This window comes from Abramis brama (genome assembly GCF_963993115.1).
Source record: "Abramis brama genome assembly, chromosome: 6".
Taxonomy (NCBI): Eukaryota; Metazoa; Chordata; class Actinopteri; order Cypriniformes; family Leuciscidae; genus Abramis; species Abramis brama.
In genome coordinates, this window is record NC_139968.1 from 25,454,492 (window position 1) to 25,474,526 (window position 20,035).

Genomic DNA, 20,035 nt, shown 5'->3' on the forward strand with positions numbered 1-20,035 from the left:
TGCAAACACTAAGAACCTTGTCAAGATGCACATATGATGAAACGAAACACGTGATTCTTCAGAATTCACCAGTTTTGATTTGGTCGTTATCAATTTAACAGGAAACTCAATATGCCAAAAGAGTTCAGTTTTTACATGGTATTAGTTGCACCATCTTAGACCCTAAGACACTTAATACCCACAATGCACCATAATAGCACTGTAATTTTAAGCAAGTTTCATTACACAATGTATTCTTCTTTAATGTAGTCTACAACTTAAATAGTATATAATTAAAATTCATAAAATATATTTTATGTAATCAATAACATTGTATATATATATATATATATATATATATATATATATATATATATATATATATATATATATTTATAATTTTAAATTTAGGATGCATTTAATTAAATGCATTTTCAAAAAATATATTTAAAAACATGAAAAATACAAGTTATGCTGTAAATTACAAAAAAAAAAAAATGGATAGTTGTTGCACCTGTGAGAAACATTAAGAAAAATATTGAAAAAAAAAATATAAATATATAATAATGTATTTTTCATTTTAAATGTATACAAGATTTAATTTAAATGTAATTATGAAACATATTTGAAATAAATATTTAAAAATATCTATATTGTTTTATACAATATACAAATATATTTCATTCCCCCCCTCCACCTCTTTAAAGTTGTCAATCCAATTGGACTTTTATAGTCAATAAAAACATTTGGGACATGGAAAAACCATTATGTGTAAACATTTATTGGTTTCAAACTGAGATAAAAACAACTTGCTCCAGCAAACATTTTACAGCCTTTCATAGTCCACACATCTCGCAACAAAAATAAAATAAGAGAAAAAAAAACGCATTAAAGAGAAGAGGGGAAAGACGTGAGAGAGAGAGAGAGAGAGAGAGAGTGCAAACCTTTATTCCAGTGACTTTTAATAGGATAATAAATCTAAAAACCCATAAATGGACTGTTGTCCGTCGCCCCAAAGACAGGTAATGAGAAAGAAAGCGATAAAACCTTCCGTTTGGCCACTGCGCCGTTTCCATCAACGTTTAAATTAAGTTAAAAATTCAAAAACACTCAGTCCACATTCTGGAGAGCCAAAAACTGGCACTCGGCCGAAGGAAAAAAATGACTGGCTTATTTGGATTCGGCTACAGTATAAATTACGCATATTTGGACGTTGTTTTTCTGGCTTAGTCTTTGTTCAGCGTAAACAACGCGCCCCTGTTTAAAGGCACAGGTCGAAGTGTTCCCTTGTGTCCCGTCTTTAAGTTCATGGGTCAGTTGTAACATGTTTGGTTGCTTGTTTCCATTCGTTTAACAAAAAATGGGCAAAAAATTCGTACGAACAATATGATGCGTTTCGTGACATTTGCGATAAAAACCCCACAAACAACATCCTCCGGTTTCAGTTTTGCAATCCTGATCTATTCAAAATGAACAAAAAAAAAGAATAAAAATAAGCCAAACATATTATTTTGCCTTCGTTTTGGTTTCTTTTAAATAACAAAGCTAGATAATTCAAATTCGCCTGAAACCGTGAAAGAACAATTCAACTACAACATTCGAAATGTTCTCTTTTTTTTTTTAAAACAAACTAACGTGAAAACCCCATTCGAAAGTAACAAACCCGTTTGGATCAAGCCATAGTGGTGCAAAAACAAACAAACAAACAAACAAAACAAAACCAGGAAGGCGTGTGACTGAAATGGCAGGAAGTGAGCCTGAGGCAATGGTGGTGATTGGTGGAGAGAGGGGGAAGGGGCGTGGCCTCACTGAGAGCTGGATCTGGCGAGCGTGTGCTGTTCATTATGTCCCCTGCTAGTTCTCAGTTTGAATTTGGTGATGGTGCTGTTGAGTTTTTGAAGCGCACTTTGCGCCGCGTACTTCGACGGGAACAAGGCCAGGATGGTGTACGTGGACGCCAGGTCGTGAGGGGGGGGTTTGGGCGGGTCAGAGTTCGTAACGTCCGCTCCCTCTGATTGGTTGGGGGACGGGGTTTCGGGCAGCCATTTTATGAGAGCGCCAACTTTGCTCAGTTCTGCCAGTAAACAGTTCGCTTCCACTCGAGTGATGCCAGCCGGAAGGTCCGTCACCTCAAAAACACGGCCCATGTCTGGACGCAAAAAAATTATGTTACTGAAAAATTATGTTACTGCATGCATACATATAGGATTTTATATACAGTCAACCCAAAAATTATTCAGACACCAGATATAATGTTTTATATTTTTTTTTACTAGTGGGTGCTGGACACTATAGTTCATTTATGTAAGTGAGGATAGCTTAATAAAGTAAACTGTGACATATTATACCCAAAAATTCTTCATACAGTGGACTACCAGTAAAATGTATAATAATTTGGGACCAGAAATTATTCAGACACTTTGACCTGACCATGTTTTGCTTAAGTGTTTTTTCTTTAATTGCTAATGCGACCTTTAAAATTAAACAGTCTAACAGAAGGATGGCCAAAACCAATGAAATATCAACTGATTTTGTAATATTTTATTACCATTTTCTAAACTATAGCGAGAAAACATTTTATATAAAAGTGTGTGTGTGTGTGCGCGCATGCATGTATGCATGTGTGTGTGTGTATGTATGTATATACATATATGTGTGTGTGCTTGTGCATGTCTGTAATACATATAATATAAACAAACTTTTAAGTTAGATGTGATTATATAAATAAATAAATTATATATAAATAAATAAATAAATATATAAATAAATATATATATATATATATATATATATATATATATATATATATATATATATATATATACACACACACACAAATAATTTAATATATATTGCAATTTTTTGGTTTACACATAAGTGTACACAAATAGGATTTGTTCCAAACCATAATTGTATTGCATTTCAAAATTGTATTTCAGCGATCAGACTAAATCATGACAATTTATCAAAGTTTAACAATACTTAACTGAATATTAATCTGTATTTTCATAATTCATGTTTTTCGTACCCGTTTCTCCAGTGCTCATGTCAGTAGACAGTGATTTCTTTGGGGGTCTTCGACTGCGCACGCTGTGCCGGATACCCACAGGACCCTGAGAAAGAGCCGAACGTGAGCTGATGTGTGTGAACAACAAGAAACTCCCGTGTTTAACATGACGATGGGGATGAAGATGACGCTAGATGCACATTAATGTTGTTAGATCACCTCAGTGTGAGAGCAGTGTGTGTGTGTGTGTGTGTGTTCAACCTGGTGGTGATGAAGATGATGATGATGGTGGTGGTTGACCACATGAGAGCCGTGCATTAGTGGGGGTCTGATGGGAGGGTTATACTGGAGCGGCTGCCCAATCAGAGGATACCTGCCATCACCTGTGAACACACCAACACCAACGTTATCTATAACAGAATGTACCAAAAGCTATGAGCTAATCGGATTAGATTCACTCGGATTGGCTCACCTTGGCCTGGAGCGTAAGGGCGGGAAAACTGGGGCATGATGGGATAGGGGGCGTGGCCAGGACGAGGACCCTTCAGATTGACCAGATGGGCAGGACCAGGAGATGGCACCGGAGATGAGGAGGGGCTTAGCAGCTGCTGCTGATTATTCTAGATGGCGAGAGAGAGAGGTCATGTGGGTTGCGTCACGTGAGAGTGACGTCACATGGGATCTGATGCAGATGTTTGTACCTGCGTGGTGTCCTGTGGGGGAAGATCGCTGGGCTTGTAGTAGCGGTTTGGTTTCCAGTGCGGTGGAGACGGGGCTCTTGGCTGCTGGCTGTGAGGAAGGCTCAACTGCATCATCACCACTCCACCAGGAGGGGGCGGCGGAGGCACTGCTGGAAATCACAGCACAGATTCAGCAGATTTCATTACACGCTTAAACCACAAGTGTTTGACTGGAAATCAGAAGTGATTATATGTATTCAAATATATAATATGTATAATTAAAATAGAAGACAGAAAATATAAGATATGCATATCTATACATCTATATATAGATATAGACGCACACATTCGTTTAACTACTTACATTTAATACTAAATATCTACTCTTAAATTATAAATTGTGATAAAAAACAGAAATGTACTGTTACTTTTATTTTAATAAAACTATTACTTTTATTAATTCAAGTATATATATATATATATATATATATATATATATATATATATATATATATATATATACACACACACACACACACACACACACACACACACACACACACACTCACACACAAAACAGTTTTAATATAAATTATGGATTGTAAAAATATACATGAAAACAGTAATGGTTTGAAAATGGTTTTAATAATAATCTACAAATACAAATGTTTAATTTTATAATACATATATAATGTGTAAATTATTTTTTCAAAATCAATATGTAAATTATTAAAATATTAAACTATTTAATAAATAGTAATATGAATATGAATATGACTTAAAACTTTTAGACGTCACATTGTTCTCAATTATTTTGACCTTGTTCCAGATCTAATATAGTACCATCACACACACTCACACACACACACACACACACACACACACACACACACACACACACTATTCTTATTAACCTTTAGAACTGTACAGCTTCACTATAGCAGACATATATATTAATCAGTGGCGTTGAAAACACACTGCTTGCTACTGAATTATTCGACAGCAGGCAAAAATGAAATGTACCACTACACACACACACACAGGCCAATTAAAGCGCTTTATTAAACAGTGAAAGGTCAAAGAGTGTGTGGGTCTCGCCTCTTCCTCATTAAAAACACCCTCTTCTTCAGCAACATAATCATCACCTCATCTACACACACACACACACACACACACACACACACACACACACACACACTAGCTGAGCATTCATTAACACTGAGGTTTATTTAAATAAACAGAGTCTTCTCACAGCTTCTGAAACGTGTGATGAACTCTTCACAAACGCCCGTAAGGCACAGGAAGAAAGCAGAATTGTAAACAACATTTAATTAAACAGCCAAGTAAAACATTTTGAAAATGAGAAATAAACTGCTCAAAGCTCATTATATGCACTCAACTTATTAACCAAGAGATGTACGAAGACTTAATATCTAATTAAAAAAAACTGCCGTTAGTTAGTAAAATGACACTGAGCTTTAGAGGTTTTTTGTGTACATTTAACATTTTGAAATAATAATAATAATATTTGACAATTTATTTTTTGATAAAGTCATTTAATTTAGAAATATAATATGAATATACAATTTAGTATTGTTTTTGTACCAAAATATATACCAAAATTTGCCCAAAATATACCAAAAATAACCTGCTATAAGCTAGTCGGTTAAGACGCACTCAAAATTGGCTCACCTTGGTTTGGAGCGTAAAGGCGGGAAAACTTTGTTTTTAATTATTTATATATATATATATATATATATATATATATATATATATATATATATATATATATATAACCGTTATGCACCATTATGGATAGTTGTACACTGAAGGCGGCTAGGATACCTGTGCACTGCTGGCCTGTGATTGGCTGAGAGCCGCAGGGGGAGGGCGCTCGGGGAAACGACATCTGCTCTGAACCCGGCGGTGGGAGGAAGCCAACAGCTGAGCTGTACACACACACACACACACACACACACACACACACACAGGAAGTTCGCATGAGACACACTGGAGGCCCAATCAAATCAGTGATGCCTCAATCCGATTGGTTGAAAGCAAATATTCACTTTTAAATGCATCGACATGTGCGTGTTACCTGATGCTAGAGTGTTGTGTTGGCGGCAGCATGCTGTAATACACCTGCATGTTGCCGGAGGGTGCCGGCGCTTGATTGGTCTGTCCCTGCAGCATGATCTGTTGCTGATAGGCTGCCTGCTGAACGCTCTGAGAACCTTGCTGCATAGACACCTGCCAAACGCACGCGTTACTTCATCAAAATCACTCCAGGTACTGAGGAAAAAAATTATGAGATTTGCAAAACGCAGCACTGACCTGATAGGGAGGCATTGTGGGATACTGCACCATAACGCTCTGAATCTGATTGGCCATTCCGCCCTGAGAGCCGACCAGCGATTGGTTCTGGGTCTGCTGAACTCCCATCATGCCCTGGTAGCTGGGGGGTTGACCGGGCATGACCGTCTGGAAACCTGAAATGACATTCCGACAGCAACTCTTCAGCATAAACAACAGCGAATCAACAACATCTGGAAGTGACAAACATTCAGGACAAAGAGGGGTTTTATGCAACATTAAAGCAGTAAACAACTTTTAAATGCGCAGTTTAATTACGAAAAGACTAAAATCAGTGAAATGAAGTAAAAGACGCTGGCTGGCGTGGAAATGAGCGGGAACAGATGGATGTTAATGCGTGTCTTAGTCTTAGACCGTTCCGTTCTGAAGAAAAAGAGTCGCAGAGTGAAGTCCGTGTCATCAAATACAAGTAGTGAGAAGATTAGATGCAAGTTTGTGATGTTTGCAAAATAGTTGGTGATAATAATAATAATAGTCTGTTATTTACCAGCATTTTCCAGCAAATCTGTTAGGATGTCTGGGTAAATGTTGTGTCACCTAATTAATATCTATGAGCCAGACTGATAATGTTTATAATAATCAGTTTATACATAATAGTATTATTATTGTAATATTTAATATTTAAAAATGTAACTTAAATACTAAAATCTAAAAACATCTAAAAATGTTTAATATAATTTTGGATTGTAATTGTATGTTTTTATTTTACATAATAATAATAATAATAATAATAATAATAATAATATAATAAAAGTATGTCATATTATTGTATCGCAATTACATATAGTACAATATAGCCTCACATTATTTAATTTTAGAAATGTATATAATTTAATAAAGTTTATTTTGCGACCACTGAATACACACACATATATATATATATATACACATACGTTTGTAATGATCAATAATAATAACTAGAATTAATTTTTTAAGAGACGTCTAGTAGGGATTGTGTGTGGATTGAGATCTTTACGATGGACATTGACAGAGCATTTAAACGTGAGTGACTCTCACTCCTCTCATCAGATGCAGTAGAGACGAAGGGATGAAGGGACGGCTCGTTCCTCCTCTGAGTGTGTGAGCGAGTGCACGGCTATTTTTCCCTGCCCTTGCAAGGCCAAAGTGAAGAGAATAAAAGCCTGTCGATTTCGACCATACAAGCCCCGCACACACACTCAAGTGCTTGTGAAAGGGGCTCTTTCAATGTCACTGTGGGCACGCACGCACGCACGCACACACACTAAATACCACCTCTGCATCCTTTCTCTATTTCTTTTATTTTTCTTACAGGTTCACCCAATTTAATTTCTAACCAGGTTTTTAAATTTTCAGGAGGAAATGTAAGTGATCGTTCCCACTCAGCACTGCATGGTTGTTGCTATGATCCTCTGAGTCACTATGCTAATAAAAATGTATGGCAATTATGCCACTTGATACTTAGTATGATAATAACTAGCTAAATATTCATAAATAAATAATTCATAATTGTAACGCAAGTATTTAAAAATAATGAAATATAATTTATTTGTTTCTGGAAACACTAAAAATACACGTGTAGAAACGGAGACAAAAATTGACATTCAATAAATTTAATGTTTAACATTTAATTTTGTTTATCTTATATAATTTTATATTTAGCTTTTTTCCCCAAATGCATCGTTTTAGTCTAGGTTATGAATATAGCTTTTGGTGATTGGGTAATTAATATTTATTTATTTTTCCATCAATATATCCTATGGTTATGGGGTAATGAATATATATATATTCATTTATATATATGAATATATATATTCAGGGTCAGAGGTCAAAGGTTGAGGAGTGAGGGCTGGGAAAAGAGACCGGTTCACTGTGAGAATGACTACGAATCTCATACAGTGACACGGCCCCGTCTCCCAGCGCTCCAATCAGAGCGCAGCGACACCAAGCCCTGTTTCTGCTGACACTTGGACAGAAAGTGAGTGTGTAGAAGCTGTGTTTGTACCTGTCTGTTGCGGTGGCAGTGTCTGACTCTGGGGGGCGCTGTAGTGTAGCGGCGGCATTGCTCTGTAGTGTTGGCTTGAGTGCGAGTACTGACCCGGAGCACAGTAACACGCCGACACCTGCACACACACACCATTAATGTCCGTTTATTATGGCTGGCACAGGTATACATTTGATATATATACATTTTTTTTTTTTTAAATGTAATATTTAATTGAAAAAAATTAGGCTATAATTAGTTATAATCTACATTTTAAATGTGATCTACATTTATACGTGTATTTGAAAAACACTAATAATTTTTTTTCTTGAAGAAATGGTCTAAAACGTAGCTACTTAATTACATATTTAATTTTATTAAATTCTATGATTTTATTAAATTATGTAAGAAAAAAAGTACTAAATATTACTTTAAATGTGATTTAATACTTATTTTACAATTTTAATTTTCAAAAATTAAAAATAAATTTATATATATATATATATATATATATATATATATATACACACAAACACACATACAAATAATAGTAATTATTTAATTTGATAAACATAAAATTATAAACTATAAAATCTGATTTTATAATACATATTTTACATTTATGAATAAAAAAAAAAAAACTTTTGCTATATAAATATAACAAATGCTATAAAATGTAGTTATTTAATTTTAGAATAAATGGTATTTACCTTTATAAAATTAATTATGTGTTAAAAAAAGCACGATATAGACATTTTATAATTTACACTATTGTAAATGTGATTTTAATACATATTTTACATATAAATACTGTATATATTTTACTTATATGAAAATATTGATTTTCTTAAGTTAAAAATAATGATGTATAGTGCACCATAAGCGTGTGGTTATACCTGCTGCACGGGCTGCTGCACGGGCTGCTGCATGTATCCGTGTGGCTGTAGGATGGGTTGGTTGACGGGTGTGGGATGGGGGTAGGGATGGCCGCTCATGGGCTGTCCTGCTGAAGGAAGCATGTAGCTGCTGGGCGGATGGGTCTGGAGCACCAGGGACTGTGGGTAGAGGCCCGTGTGGGGGTCCGGACCGTCACCTGAAGGCTGCCGAACTAGATTCATCTGGCTGAACTGTGCACTTAAACCGTCCTGTTGCTGTTTTAACACACAAAAAAACCATTTCAATTTCACTTTTATAACCTTTTTTTTTTACTGATAAAACTGATTTTATCTGATATTTTACACACACACACACACACACACACACACACACACACACACACACACACACACACACACACACACACACACACACACACACACACGTAAAATGTAGAAAGTGTGACTATAACAAAGCTATGTAGGAAATCATTGTCTACTTATGTAATATTTATTTTAAATTATTTAATCAAGGCCTTGTGGGTTGGTAAAAATAATATTAACCAATTGTCCAATTCAATCTAAAAAATAAAAAAATAAAAATTATGCTAAATTAAAATTGGGTCATTTTTCTAATCAATTTCTCTCATTTGGAACCCAAGAGTCCATCGTCATTTGATTACGCAACTAAATGGGATATATTTGTAAAAGTTGAAGTGGAACACACGCTGAAGGTGTCATGAGATCATGGGAGTCTATCAAAAACTAAACCAGGGCATCACAGCGAGGACTTTAAGCTCAGATCAAAGTCCTGCCCCTCATCCACCAGGACATCACCACTGGCAGACATCTTCTTATTAAAGTAGTAACAACATCTGGTGTGGTTAATTATTCATGTGGTCTGAATTTGTTAATGAGGGTGTTATATTTGGTAGAAACGGGTCACACAGTGAGAAATATGACAGAAGTGACCCAATTCAGTCATTAGGCTCCGCTGGGAACAACAAATCACATGGGGCTCGTTTTGAAACTTTGGAGAGATTCATCAATGAAACTGACGGAACAGAGTTTCTCTTGACATCCAGTTTCTGATCACAGGATGCCACAGAAAATGGAAATGAATAAACCAAAAAAAAGTTTAAATGACTAAAGAGAAGAACCGGGACAAACCAAAAAACAAACAAAACAAAGAAAAAATAATTTAAGACTGAAAAATAGAGAATAGAAGATAGGGAGAAAAAATAGGACAAAACATTAAAGGGGCCATATTCTGCACTTTTGTAATAATATTTATTTATATTGTATATTTAACTTGTTTCAAAATAAGAAAATCTAATAGATAAATGAAGAAATAAATATATTATATAAAATATAATAAATAAATGTATAAATAAAATGTACAATTAAACACATTTAATATTAGGGTATGTATCGTAGTTTGAACTTTCATTTCAAATGAACAAGAAAAATTGAATAATAATAATAATAATAATAAATAAATGTAGAAATTATATAAATTAATATAAATATTTTTCAATATAAAATAAAGAAATATATAATTGAAAACATGAATAATACATTAAATACAAAAGATTTTAAAAGTTTAAGAGATGTGAATATTAGGGTATGAATGTATTGTATATTGAAATTATTTCAAATACACACAAAAAAATCTAAAAACTAATATAAAATATATTATTAAATACACTTATTAAATAAATAAATAAATAAAATTCAAGAATTGTGTATTTTAGGGTATATTGAACAACAACATTCAACCAGAAAAAATAAAAATTTATTAATTATTTACAACATTTTAAAAGTGTAAGAGTTGTGGATTTTAGTGCATCATATACTGAACTTTTATTTCAAATGAACCGAAAAATTCTTTCCATGCTTTCCAAGATACGGCTTCTTTAATAAATCGAGGGAAGAGAAAAGTGAAGTTTAGAGAAGGACATAGTGAAGGAAGAGAGAAGTACCACAGTGTATTGTTGAGTGAAAGCAGCAGGCAGGAGAGGAGGACAAGAGACCGCAGCAAACTGCACAGGCTGAGCAGACGACTGCAGAGACACCGAGAGAGAGGAGGAGGAGAGAAGAAGAGAGGATGAACGACGGGATCAGGCCACAACCACAAAGAGAAAGAGAACAAAACAGCACTGAACGGAAAAGGAAGGGCAGAATGAATGAGAACGGAAGTCACGTCATAGAGTAATAACATTAAACAAATACGTCAATGTTCTGATTCTAAAGAAATATGAACCGATAAAAGACAAAATTACAATGCATGTGATGAATGTAGATTATTTCAGTGAAAAAATAAATTGCCCATTTATTACCAAACCATATTAAATACCATATTTTATTTTTATATATACCATGTTATTTTTTGAGCTATGAACCATAACCAATATGATAAAATGCATACAGTTTTGCATGCATAACATTAAATGAAAGAAGAAATGAGAAAAAAATAAAAATTAAACATGTTAAAAAAATTATACAAGAATAATTTTGCCTTATATATTACAATTATGAGAGATAGTGACAGCTGATAATTATTTTACACTACGGCCAATAACCAATATGATGATGAATATATTACAAATTTATTTAATTGTATATATTTAAATACTGTTTAAATATTATGAAAAACTACAATAATTCAAATAAATGTAAATAAAAAATTTAAAAGACAAATTAAATAATATAAAAAGTAAATAAAAATATTATTAAAAAGAAAATTTTAACTTGCCCTAAAAAAATGTAAGAAAATAATTACTAAAAATAAGAAAAGTGTAACTAAATTAAATAAATAATTTAAATACAAAAATATTATTTAACAAAACGGGACAAATTAAACTAAATTATTATATAAAATAGTTATTTAAATATTTAATATTAAAATATAAGACCAAAAATACAAGACAAAGTAAAATCTGTTTTCCTGACCTGTGCTAGAAGGTGATTGGCTGGCTGAGGTTGAGGGGGAGGAGGAAGAGGCGGAGGAGGAGGGGGCGGGAGAGACATGGGCTGCTGGCCCCGCCCCTGCTGTGATGTCATGGCAGGGTTGTAGATCACCGGGCTGCCATCGGGGTTAACAAAAGGCTGACCTTTGCGGGACAAAAACCAAAACACAGTTAGAAAAAGACTAGCGCAAAACAGCTTCATTCAAATTTTTACTTCATTCGTGCAACACTGAATTAGTAAGGAAAGTTAGTATGTCGAATACGCAGCGCAACCTCCGTCGTTTGAAGTAAATGTTGGTCAGGACTCAGGAAGTACCCACCTGTCTGTGGATTGAGCAGAACGCTGCCCGGTGGGATGGCGGTGGTGTCCAGAGGAACGATGTAGAAGCTAGCGTTAGTATTAATGTTAGAGTTAGTAGTTGCGCTCTGAGAGACCGGGACGGTTGCGCTGCCCCCGATGGGCATGGCCGGAAGAGGGGCCGCCGGGGTGAAGCCCCGACCAGGATGGGGAACAACGGGGGCGGGTAACGGCAGCTGAGCAGGCCGAGAGAGCGACCCGGAAGAGGAACCTACGCTACTAGAGGAGTCTGAACCTGAAGGAGGGTGAAGAGCGAAAGAGTTTTTACTGTCAGGTGGGAGATGAGGAAATGAATGAAGAGGGGATGATGGGCGGGGCTAAAAACAGATATGACAGGAAATGATGTCATAAAGACGAAGCGGAACCATGAATGGTGGTCCAAATAAAAATCATGCCAAAAAAAAGATGTTTCCTCCAGATATTCTTTTCAATAATCAGAATTCTTTAGTTAATTTGTTTTATTATTAATTAATTTGATCAAATATTTATTATTATTCTTTAATGAAATAAGATTTTTTGTTAAAGCTGCAAAAATTTATTTTGGATCATTTTTAACCCAAAAAAGTTACGGACTGCAGCTTTAATAAATTGTTATTCATTATTATTATTATTACAGCTACTTTTTTAAACATATTTATCCAGAATAGTCTCATACCGATGAAAACTACTTGAAATCGGATTGTTCAGACTGAATCTGATTTAAAATAATATGATTAAAATCAAAGATAAAAGTTAAAATATTGATCTGTCTGCAAACCACATAAGTGATTCTTGTTAGTAATTAAAAAAACAAAATAAACCATTAACAAATAAATATACTAAATTTAGGTTTGATAGTGAATAATAAAATAAAAAAATACTAAATTTCTTATCTGATTTATATCTGGATGAAACCACTGACGTATCACAGCAACAGAATGTGTGATCATTCAAAGGGCTGTTCAAACGTAACTGGCCATGAGGAGAGATCCAGCGGTTGCTGAACGGAAGAGCAGTCCCATTAAATATTAAAAGTGATAAATATATATTGGCTTCAACTCCTTGGGCTTCTAAATGCCAAAGCATAAATAACCAATGAATCCAGAGAGCAGACGGCTCTGAATATGAATGTGTTCTCTTAGCTGTTCCTCGATGGACATGAAATAGGTGAAAAAAGAGGGCAGAGAGATTCACCACACACACACACACTCAATACATGGCAGCTTAAAGCACGAACACGAAATGATGAAACAAAAAATGGTCTTCAAAAGAACAAAACGGCGAGCATAGGAAAGCAGGACTGGGATAGTGAAAGTGAAGATACACACAGTCAGTTCATGTAGTATTTGAACAAGACAAACTAGAAAAGATCTCAAACTACAATAAAAAATGTCAACCTCTAAAAAGTTGGATTTTAGGGTTCATGTTGGAATTACTGTAAATTTCCTGTACTGTAAACGTTTGGAATCTCTTTACTGACTGGTCCTATTTGACCGCTGTCAAAAACATGCATATATATTTATATATATATATATATATATATATAAATTATGTGTAGCAATTAAGTATAAAGTACAATACGAACAGGCCTTATGAGCATTGCCATAGAAACAAAGCATATCTGAGTCCGGGAAAGGGAATCGATTGGAGCAGAATCTCATGTCTCCTAATTACGGTAATTCCGACATAAACTGTAGTCTGTAAAAATTATAATGGCTTCATTTAAAAAGCACAGACATCTAGGGATGCACAATATATCAGGGACCATAGTCAATCTGCATATAATAATTTTAGTATCATTTGTTATTTAAAATTGTAACTTTAAACCATCTGTATCGGTCTGATTAGGCTGATATACAAAGCAGTTCATAGCAGACATAATTATTATTTATTTTTAACTCACACTAAAGTAATTATAACAAAAACTTAATTTTCTCTTTTTCTGTGCAAGGTTTCAAAACTACTTATGCTATAAATGCAGCTAAACTTTACTAATTTTACTTTAAACATGTACTATAGCCTGAACACTTTATTTTAAAATTAAGATGAACTAGCTTTTGTATCATGTTCAGAGTGAAACAATATTCAGTGCAAAAAATAAAATAAAATAAAATTATATTAGGGACTTGATTTTATTTATCAAGAATTACACTGGATGGTGAAAAGCATTTTAATATAACAGGAAGTTGAAGGTTTTAAAACAAGACCTTAATGATGCAGAAATGGAAAGTCGTTTCAGAGGCAGGAACAATTATTTATGATTTATACAATTTTCATATATAAACTGAATATTTATACAATTATATATGAAAAATATAAGGGGAGTGGCTTAAAATAAGGCCATGATGATGTCAGCGGTAACGGTTAAGTCGTTTCAGAGGCAAGAACAATTAATTCATTATGATGAAAAATTAAAGGGGAGTGGCTTAAAATAAGGCCATGATGATGTCAGCGGTAACGGTTAAGTCGTTTCAGAGGCAAGAACAATTAATTCATTATGATGAAAAATTAAAGGGGAGTGGCTTAAAATAAGGCCTTGATGATGTCAGCGGTAACGGTTAAGTCGTTTCAGAGGCAAGAACAATTATTTCATTATGATGAAAAATTTAAGGGGAGTGGCTTAAAATAAGGCCATGATGATGTCAGCAGTAACGGTTAAGTCGTTTCAGAGGCAACAATTATTTCATTATGATGAAAAATGAAAGGGGAGTGGCTTAAAATAAGGCCTTGATGATGTCAGCGGTAACGGTTAAGTCGTTTCAGAGGCAAGAACAATTATTATATTTTGTTGAAAAATTAAAGGGGAGTGGCTTAAAATAAGGCCATGATGATGTCAGCGGTAACGGTTAAGTCGTTTCAGAGGCAAGAACAATTATTATATTTTGTTGAAAAATTAAAGGGGAGTAGCTTAAAATAAGGCCATGATGATGTCAGCGGTAATGGTTAAGTCATTTCAGAGGCAAGAACAATTATTTCATTATGATGAAAAATTTAAGGGGAGTGGCTTAAAATAAGGCCATGATGATGTCAGCGGTAACGGTTAAGTCGTTTCAGAGGCAAGAACAATTATTATATTTTGTTGAAAAATTAAAGGGGAGTAGCTTAAAATAAGGCCATGATGATGTCAGCGGTAATGGTTAAGTCGTTTCAGAGGCAAGAACAATTATTTCATTATGATGAAAAATTTAAGGGGAGTGGCTTAAAATAAGGCCATGATGATGTCAGCGGTAACGGTTAAGTCGTTTCAGAGGCAAGAACAATTATTATATTTTGTTGAAAAATTAAAGGGGAGTAGCTTAAAATAAGGCCTTGATGATGTCAGCGGTAATGGTTAAGTCGTTTCAGAGGCAAGAACAATTATTTCATTATGATGAAAAATTAAAGGGGAGTGGCTTAAAATAAGGCCATGATGATGTCAGCGGTAACGGTTAAGTCGTTTCAGAGGCAAGAACAATTATTTCATTATGATGAAAAATTAAAGGGGAGTAGCTTAAAATAAGGCCATGATGATGTCAGCGGTAACGGTTAAGTCGTTTCAGAGGCAAGAACAATTATTATATTTTGTTGAAAAATTAAAGGGGAGTGGCTTAAAATAAGGCCATGATGATGTCAGCGGTAACGGTTAAGTCGTTTCAGAGGCAAGAACAATTATTTCATTATGATGAAAAATTAAAGGGGAGCGGCTTAAAATAAGGCCTTGATGATGTCAGCGGTAACGGTTAAGTCGTTTCAGAGGCAAGAACAATTATTTCATTATGATGAAAAATTAAAGGGGAGCGGCTTAAAATAAGGCCTTGATGATGTCAGCGGTAACGGTTAAGTCGTTTCAGAGGCAAGAACAATTATTTCATTATGATGAAAAATTAAAGGGGAGTGGCTTAAAATAAGGCCTTGATGATGTCAGCGGTAACGGTTAAGTCGTTTCAGAGGCAAGAACAATTATTTCATTATGATGAAAAATTTAAGGGGAGTGGCTTAAAAATAAGGCCTTGATGATGTCAGCGGAAATGGAAAGTCGTTTCAGAGGCAGGAACAAGTATATTTTGATGAAAGATAAATGAAGACAAACATTTTTTCTTTAAAATAACTTAATTAATCGTTCGCAAACGACTAAAGGTAAATAGGCATCGTTTTAATTTCAAAATCTTCTATATTGTGCATCCCTACAAAAGTCTATTACCAAGCCCAGTTAGACAGTTAATTGAATGAAGGCGTGTTATTTACTGGTTTTAGACAGTTTCCCCATGCTCTTGCTGCTGGCCGTGCTGTCTCCTCGAATCAGCAGGCTGATGCCGCTGAAGCTGTTGGCTTTAGTCATGGCGGGCTTCAGGTTTCTGTGGGAGCTGTCTGAATCCGTGCTGCTCCAGGGCCGAGAATCCGAATACTTCAGCTCGTTCTCAGAGCTGCTCTGACGACTGTTTCCCGAGCGCCCGTCTCTCAATCTACAAAAACAACGACTCGTGGATTAAAGCCCGGCGATAAACAAACATGGCTGCCGTTTACTCAAAAGCGCAAATCTTTGTCTCATAACTGGTATGTAATTAAGCTAATAAACAAAGTACTCAAAAACTCTACCTGAATATCTGTCGTCTTTGCTGAGTGTTAATGAAAGTCATGTCCTCTTGAATTCTAGAGGGAATTTAAGCATTGCAATTATCACATACTTAATATAAGACAACAGACAAACACGAAAGCAATAAAGAAGCTCCCACATATAACTCACTAGTAACTGTGTTATTAATATTTTTACCTTTTATCAAAAGGGAAATGTTCTTGTCCCTGCAGATAAAAAGACGCACATTAAAAAAAAAAAAAACAACACAAACAAATAAAACAATATATACGGTATTAACTAACCATGAGCAATACTTTTGTTACATTATTTATTAATCTTTGTAATGCTAGTTAATAAGTGCAATTGTTAATTGCTAGTTCATGTTAGCTCAAATCCATTAAATAATATTAACACACACTATCAGTAAACGTTGAAATTAACTTAGATTAATAAATGTATTAAAAAAAGTAAAAAAGTATTTGTCATTGTTAGTTGACGTTAACGCAGTTAACTAATATTAACAAATAGAAACTTATTGTAAAGTGCTACATACATACATACATGCGTTACTTTTTTAGCTTTAAATTAATAAAAAATTGAAGCAAACAACATTTCTAACAATTATATTACAGCTAAAGTACAAAACATTATTTATGCTCAAATTAACTATTATATGATAAATGATAGACATTTCTTACACAAAGTTGTGGTTTATACTAAGTAATAAATAACACTACTTATAAAAAACAAAACTTAATAATAGGTTTATAATAAGATGTGTTGTATTTTGGTGAGGAGACGCACGTCTTGGGCGAAGATCCTGTCTCTGGCGCGCTGGTATTCCTCCTCTCGCTCCTCTATTGATTTACTCCGTCTGTCATCCTTAAGTCGCATCCGCAGCTAAACAACACACACACACACACACACACACACACACACACACACACACACACACACACACACACACACGTTGGATTATTTCAATCAGAAGTTTATTTATTTGCAAGTAACATATTTAAGTTAGAATCTATTTCTTACCCTGCCATCCTCCTGGTCCAAGCTGGAGTTATCTCTCTTTAAGATGTACCGCTTTTGGAAATCATCCGTTTTATCATCTTTAATATGCTCAGAAAACTTCTGATCTGGTCTGTGAGAGAGAGAGAAAAAAAAAAAGTTACATTAAAACTTTCATAGTTATAACAACTGAGGCTAGTAACCATTAAATCCACACGTACATTCTAGTATTGTTGGTTTTGTTGATAATTACTGATTTCCCAGTCTGATCGACATTATGGTCCAGCCCAAAATACGCCGCCACCCTGTGAAGGAGCATCCTGTGGTATGATGTCATCGGGGGGAACTTCCTCTTCTGACTTCTGTGGGGGGGAATCAATCAATAAATTAATTTAAGGATGATAATATTATAAATATAAATATACTTATTATAAAACCTAATATTTTATATTTATATTTGTGTGCATTAATCCAGTTTTAGTTGAAAATGGTGTTGTGTAAACGGCCCCTCAATCAATTAAATGCTGATACATAAATACAGTTTTATTATTAACATTTTACATACAATTCTCAAAATTAAGAAAAAAAAATTAAGAAAAAAACAAACAGAAAATGTACTCAAAATGGACAAATATTAAAATACATTTTTGTACATACATTAAATACATTAAAATAGTAATTTTTGATAATCAGCCTGGCTGATATTTCAACCTAGCATAAATATGATATGCATAAAAATTAAGAAAAGAGGATTTTTTTTTTTTAACATTTAAATTTTTAAGTAATTTGCTTTATATGTATATGTGTGTGTGTGTGTGTGTGTGTGTGTGTGTGTAAAAGAAAATCACATCAGTTTAAACAGTTCTTTATTTTTTGGCTCGACTTACTCGATGTTACTAATGAAGTCCAGAATATCTTGCTCGAGTTTCAGCAGCATCATTCTGTCCCTGTAAGAGCAGCGTTCATTAGCATTTATTACATCTCATCAGCATGATGAGAATCCAGCGCACAAGCGCCAGAGCATTCAAATGTGTGCCTACAAGCTCCGCATCGATCCACATTAACGACCAAGAAGAGATGCAATACTTGTGCAAAAAGTAGTTTTCTTACACTTTTAATAGAAATATTTAAGTAATAGTTCACCCAAAAATGAAAATTCTGTCAATTACTCGCCCTCATGTCGTTCCGTCAAACACAAAGATATTTTTAATGAAATCTGAGAGATTTCTGTCATTGAAAGTCTATTCACCCAAAATTCTGACACTTCAAAACATTCATAAAGACATTGAAAAATAAATCCATATGAATCGAGAGGTTTAATTCAAGTCTTCTGAAGAGACACAATAGCTTTAAATGATGAACAGATTTAATTTAGGCTTTTGTTTCACATAATAATTGATTAGTAAACGTACATGATGCATTCAAATTTGGTCATGGAAGCTAAAGCATGAGAACCAATGAGGTTCATTCTCGTGTTACGCAGCGCGTTTGAGCTTCGGCAAGAACCAATGAGGTTCATTCTCGTGTTACGCAGCGCGTTTGAGCTTCGGCAAGAACCAATGAGGTTCTTTCTCGTGTTACGCAGCACGTTTGAGCTTCTGCAAGAACCAATGAGGTTCTTTCTCGTGTTACGCAGCACGTTTGAGCTTCTGCAAGAACCAATGAGGTTCATTCTCATGTTACGCAGCACGTTTGAGCTTCTGCAAGAACCAATGAGGTTCTTTCTCGTGTTACGCAGCACGTTTGAGCTTCTGCAAGAACCAATGAGGTTCATTCTCGTGTTACGCAGCGCGTTTGAGCTTCTGCAAGAACCAATGAGGTTCTTTCTCGTGTTACGCAGCACGTTTGAGCTTCTGCAAGAACCAATGAGGTTCATTCTCATGTTACGCAGCACGTTTGAGCTTCGGCAAGAACCAATGAGGTTTGTTCTTGCGCGTCAAGTAAGTACGGTTGAACTTCCATTTATGTTTGCTGATCAATGTTTATATGTGAATAAAAGCTGAAATTAAATCTGTTCATCATATAAAGCGACTGTCTCTCTTTAGAAGACTTGGATTGAACCTGCTCGATTCATATGGATTTAGTTTCCGATCTCTTTATGAACTTTTTTTTAGTTTTGGGTGTAGAGAATTTCAATTTGTTTTACAGAAATGAACAAAAGTTTTATGGGTTTGGAACAAAATGACTAAATGATGACATTACCATTTTTGGGTGAACTATCCCTTTAAAATGATTATTAAAACAAAATAAATTATTTATATACAAATATTAAATAGAAAATGA

The 20,035-nt window shown here is 34.5% G+C and overlaps 1 protein-coding gene across 11 annotated transcripts in view; it reads right to left on the reverse strand.

Annotated features, from left to right (window-relative positions):
• Positions 1–739: 739 nt before the first annotated feature.
• The window catches only part of r3hdm1 (R3H domain containing 1), a 39,162-nt gene continuing 19,866 nt past the window's right edge, over positions 740–20,035 (reverse strand). For 3 of the 11 annotated variants that reach the window (XM_084116227.1, XM_084116224.1, XM_084116226.1), the window contains 20 exons: positions 18,640–18,699; positions 17,974–18,114; positions 17,777–17,885; positions 17,543–17,638; positions 16,934–16,962; positions 16,759–16,812; positions 16,408–16,625; positions 12,167–12,439; positions 11,830–11,990; positions 10,860–10,940; positions 8,899–9,153; positions 8,024–8,141; positions 6,001–6,155; positions 5,765–5,916; positions 5,512–5,615; positions 3,688–3,836; positions 3,459–3,606; positions 3,248–3,369; positions 3,008–3,092; positions 740–2,128 (listed from right to left, as the gene is read on the reverse strand). In XM_084116227.1, coding sequence (XP_083972353.1) covers positions 1,785–2,128; positions 3,008–3,092; positions 3,248–3,369; positions 3,459–3,606; positions 3,688–3,836; positions 5,512–5,615; positions 5,765–5,916; positions 6,001–6,155; positions 8,024–8,141; positions 8,899–9,153; positions 10,860–10,940; positions 11,830–11,990; positions 12,167–12,439; positions 16,408–16,625; positions 16,759–16,812; positions 16,934–16,962; positions 17,543–17,638; positions 17,777–17,885; positions 17,974–18,114; positions 18,640–18,699 — 2,854 coding nt within the window. In that variant the 3' untranslated portion in view covers positions 740–1,784. The remainder of the gene's footprint in view (positions 2,129–3,007; positions 3,093–3,247; positions 3,370–3,458; positions 3,607–3,687; positions 3,837–5,511; positions 5,616–5,764; positions 5,917–6,000; positions 6,156–8,023; positions 8,142–8,898; positions 9,154–10,859; positions 10,941–11,829; positions 11,991–12,166; positions 12,440–16,407; positions 16,626–16,758; positions 16,813–16,933; positions 16,963–17,542; positions 17,639–17,776; positions 17,886–17,973; positions 18,115–18,639; positions 18,700–20,035) is intronic. The other 8 variants (XM_084116231.1, XM_084116228.1, XM_084116223.1 and 5 more) reach the window with 6 other exon arrangements.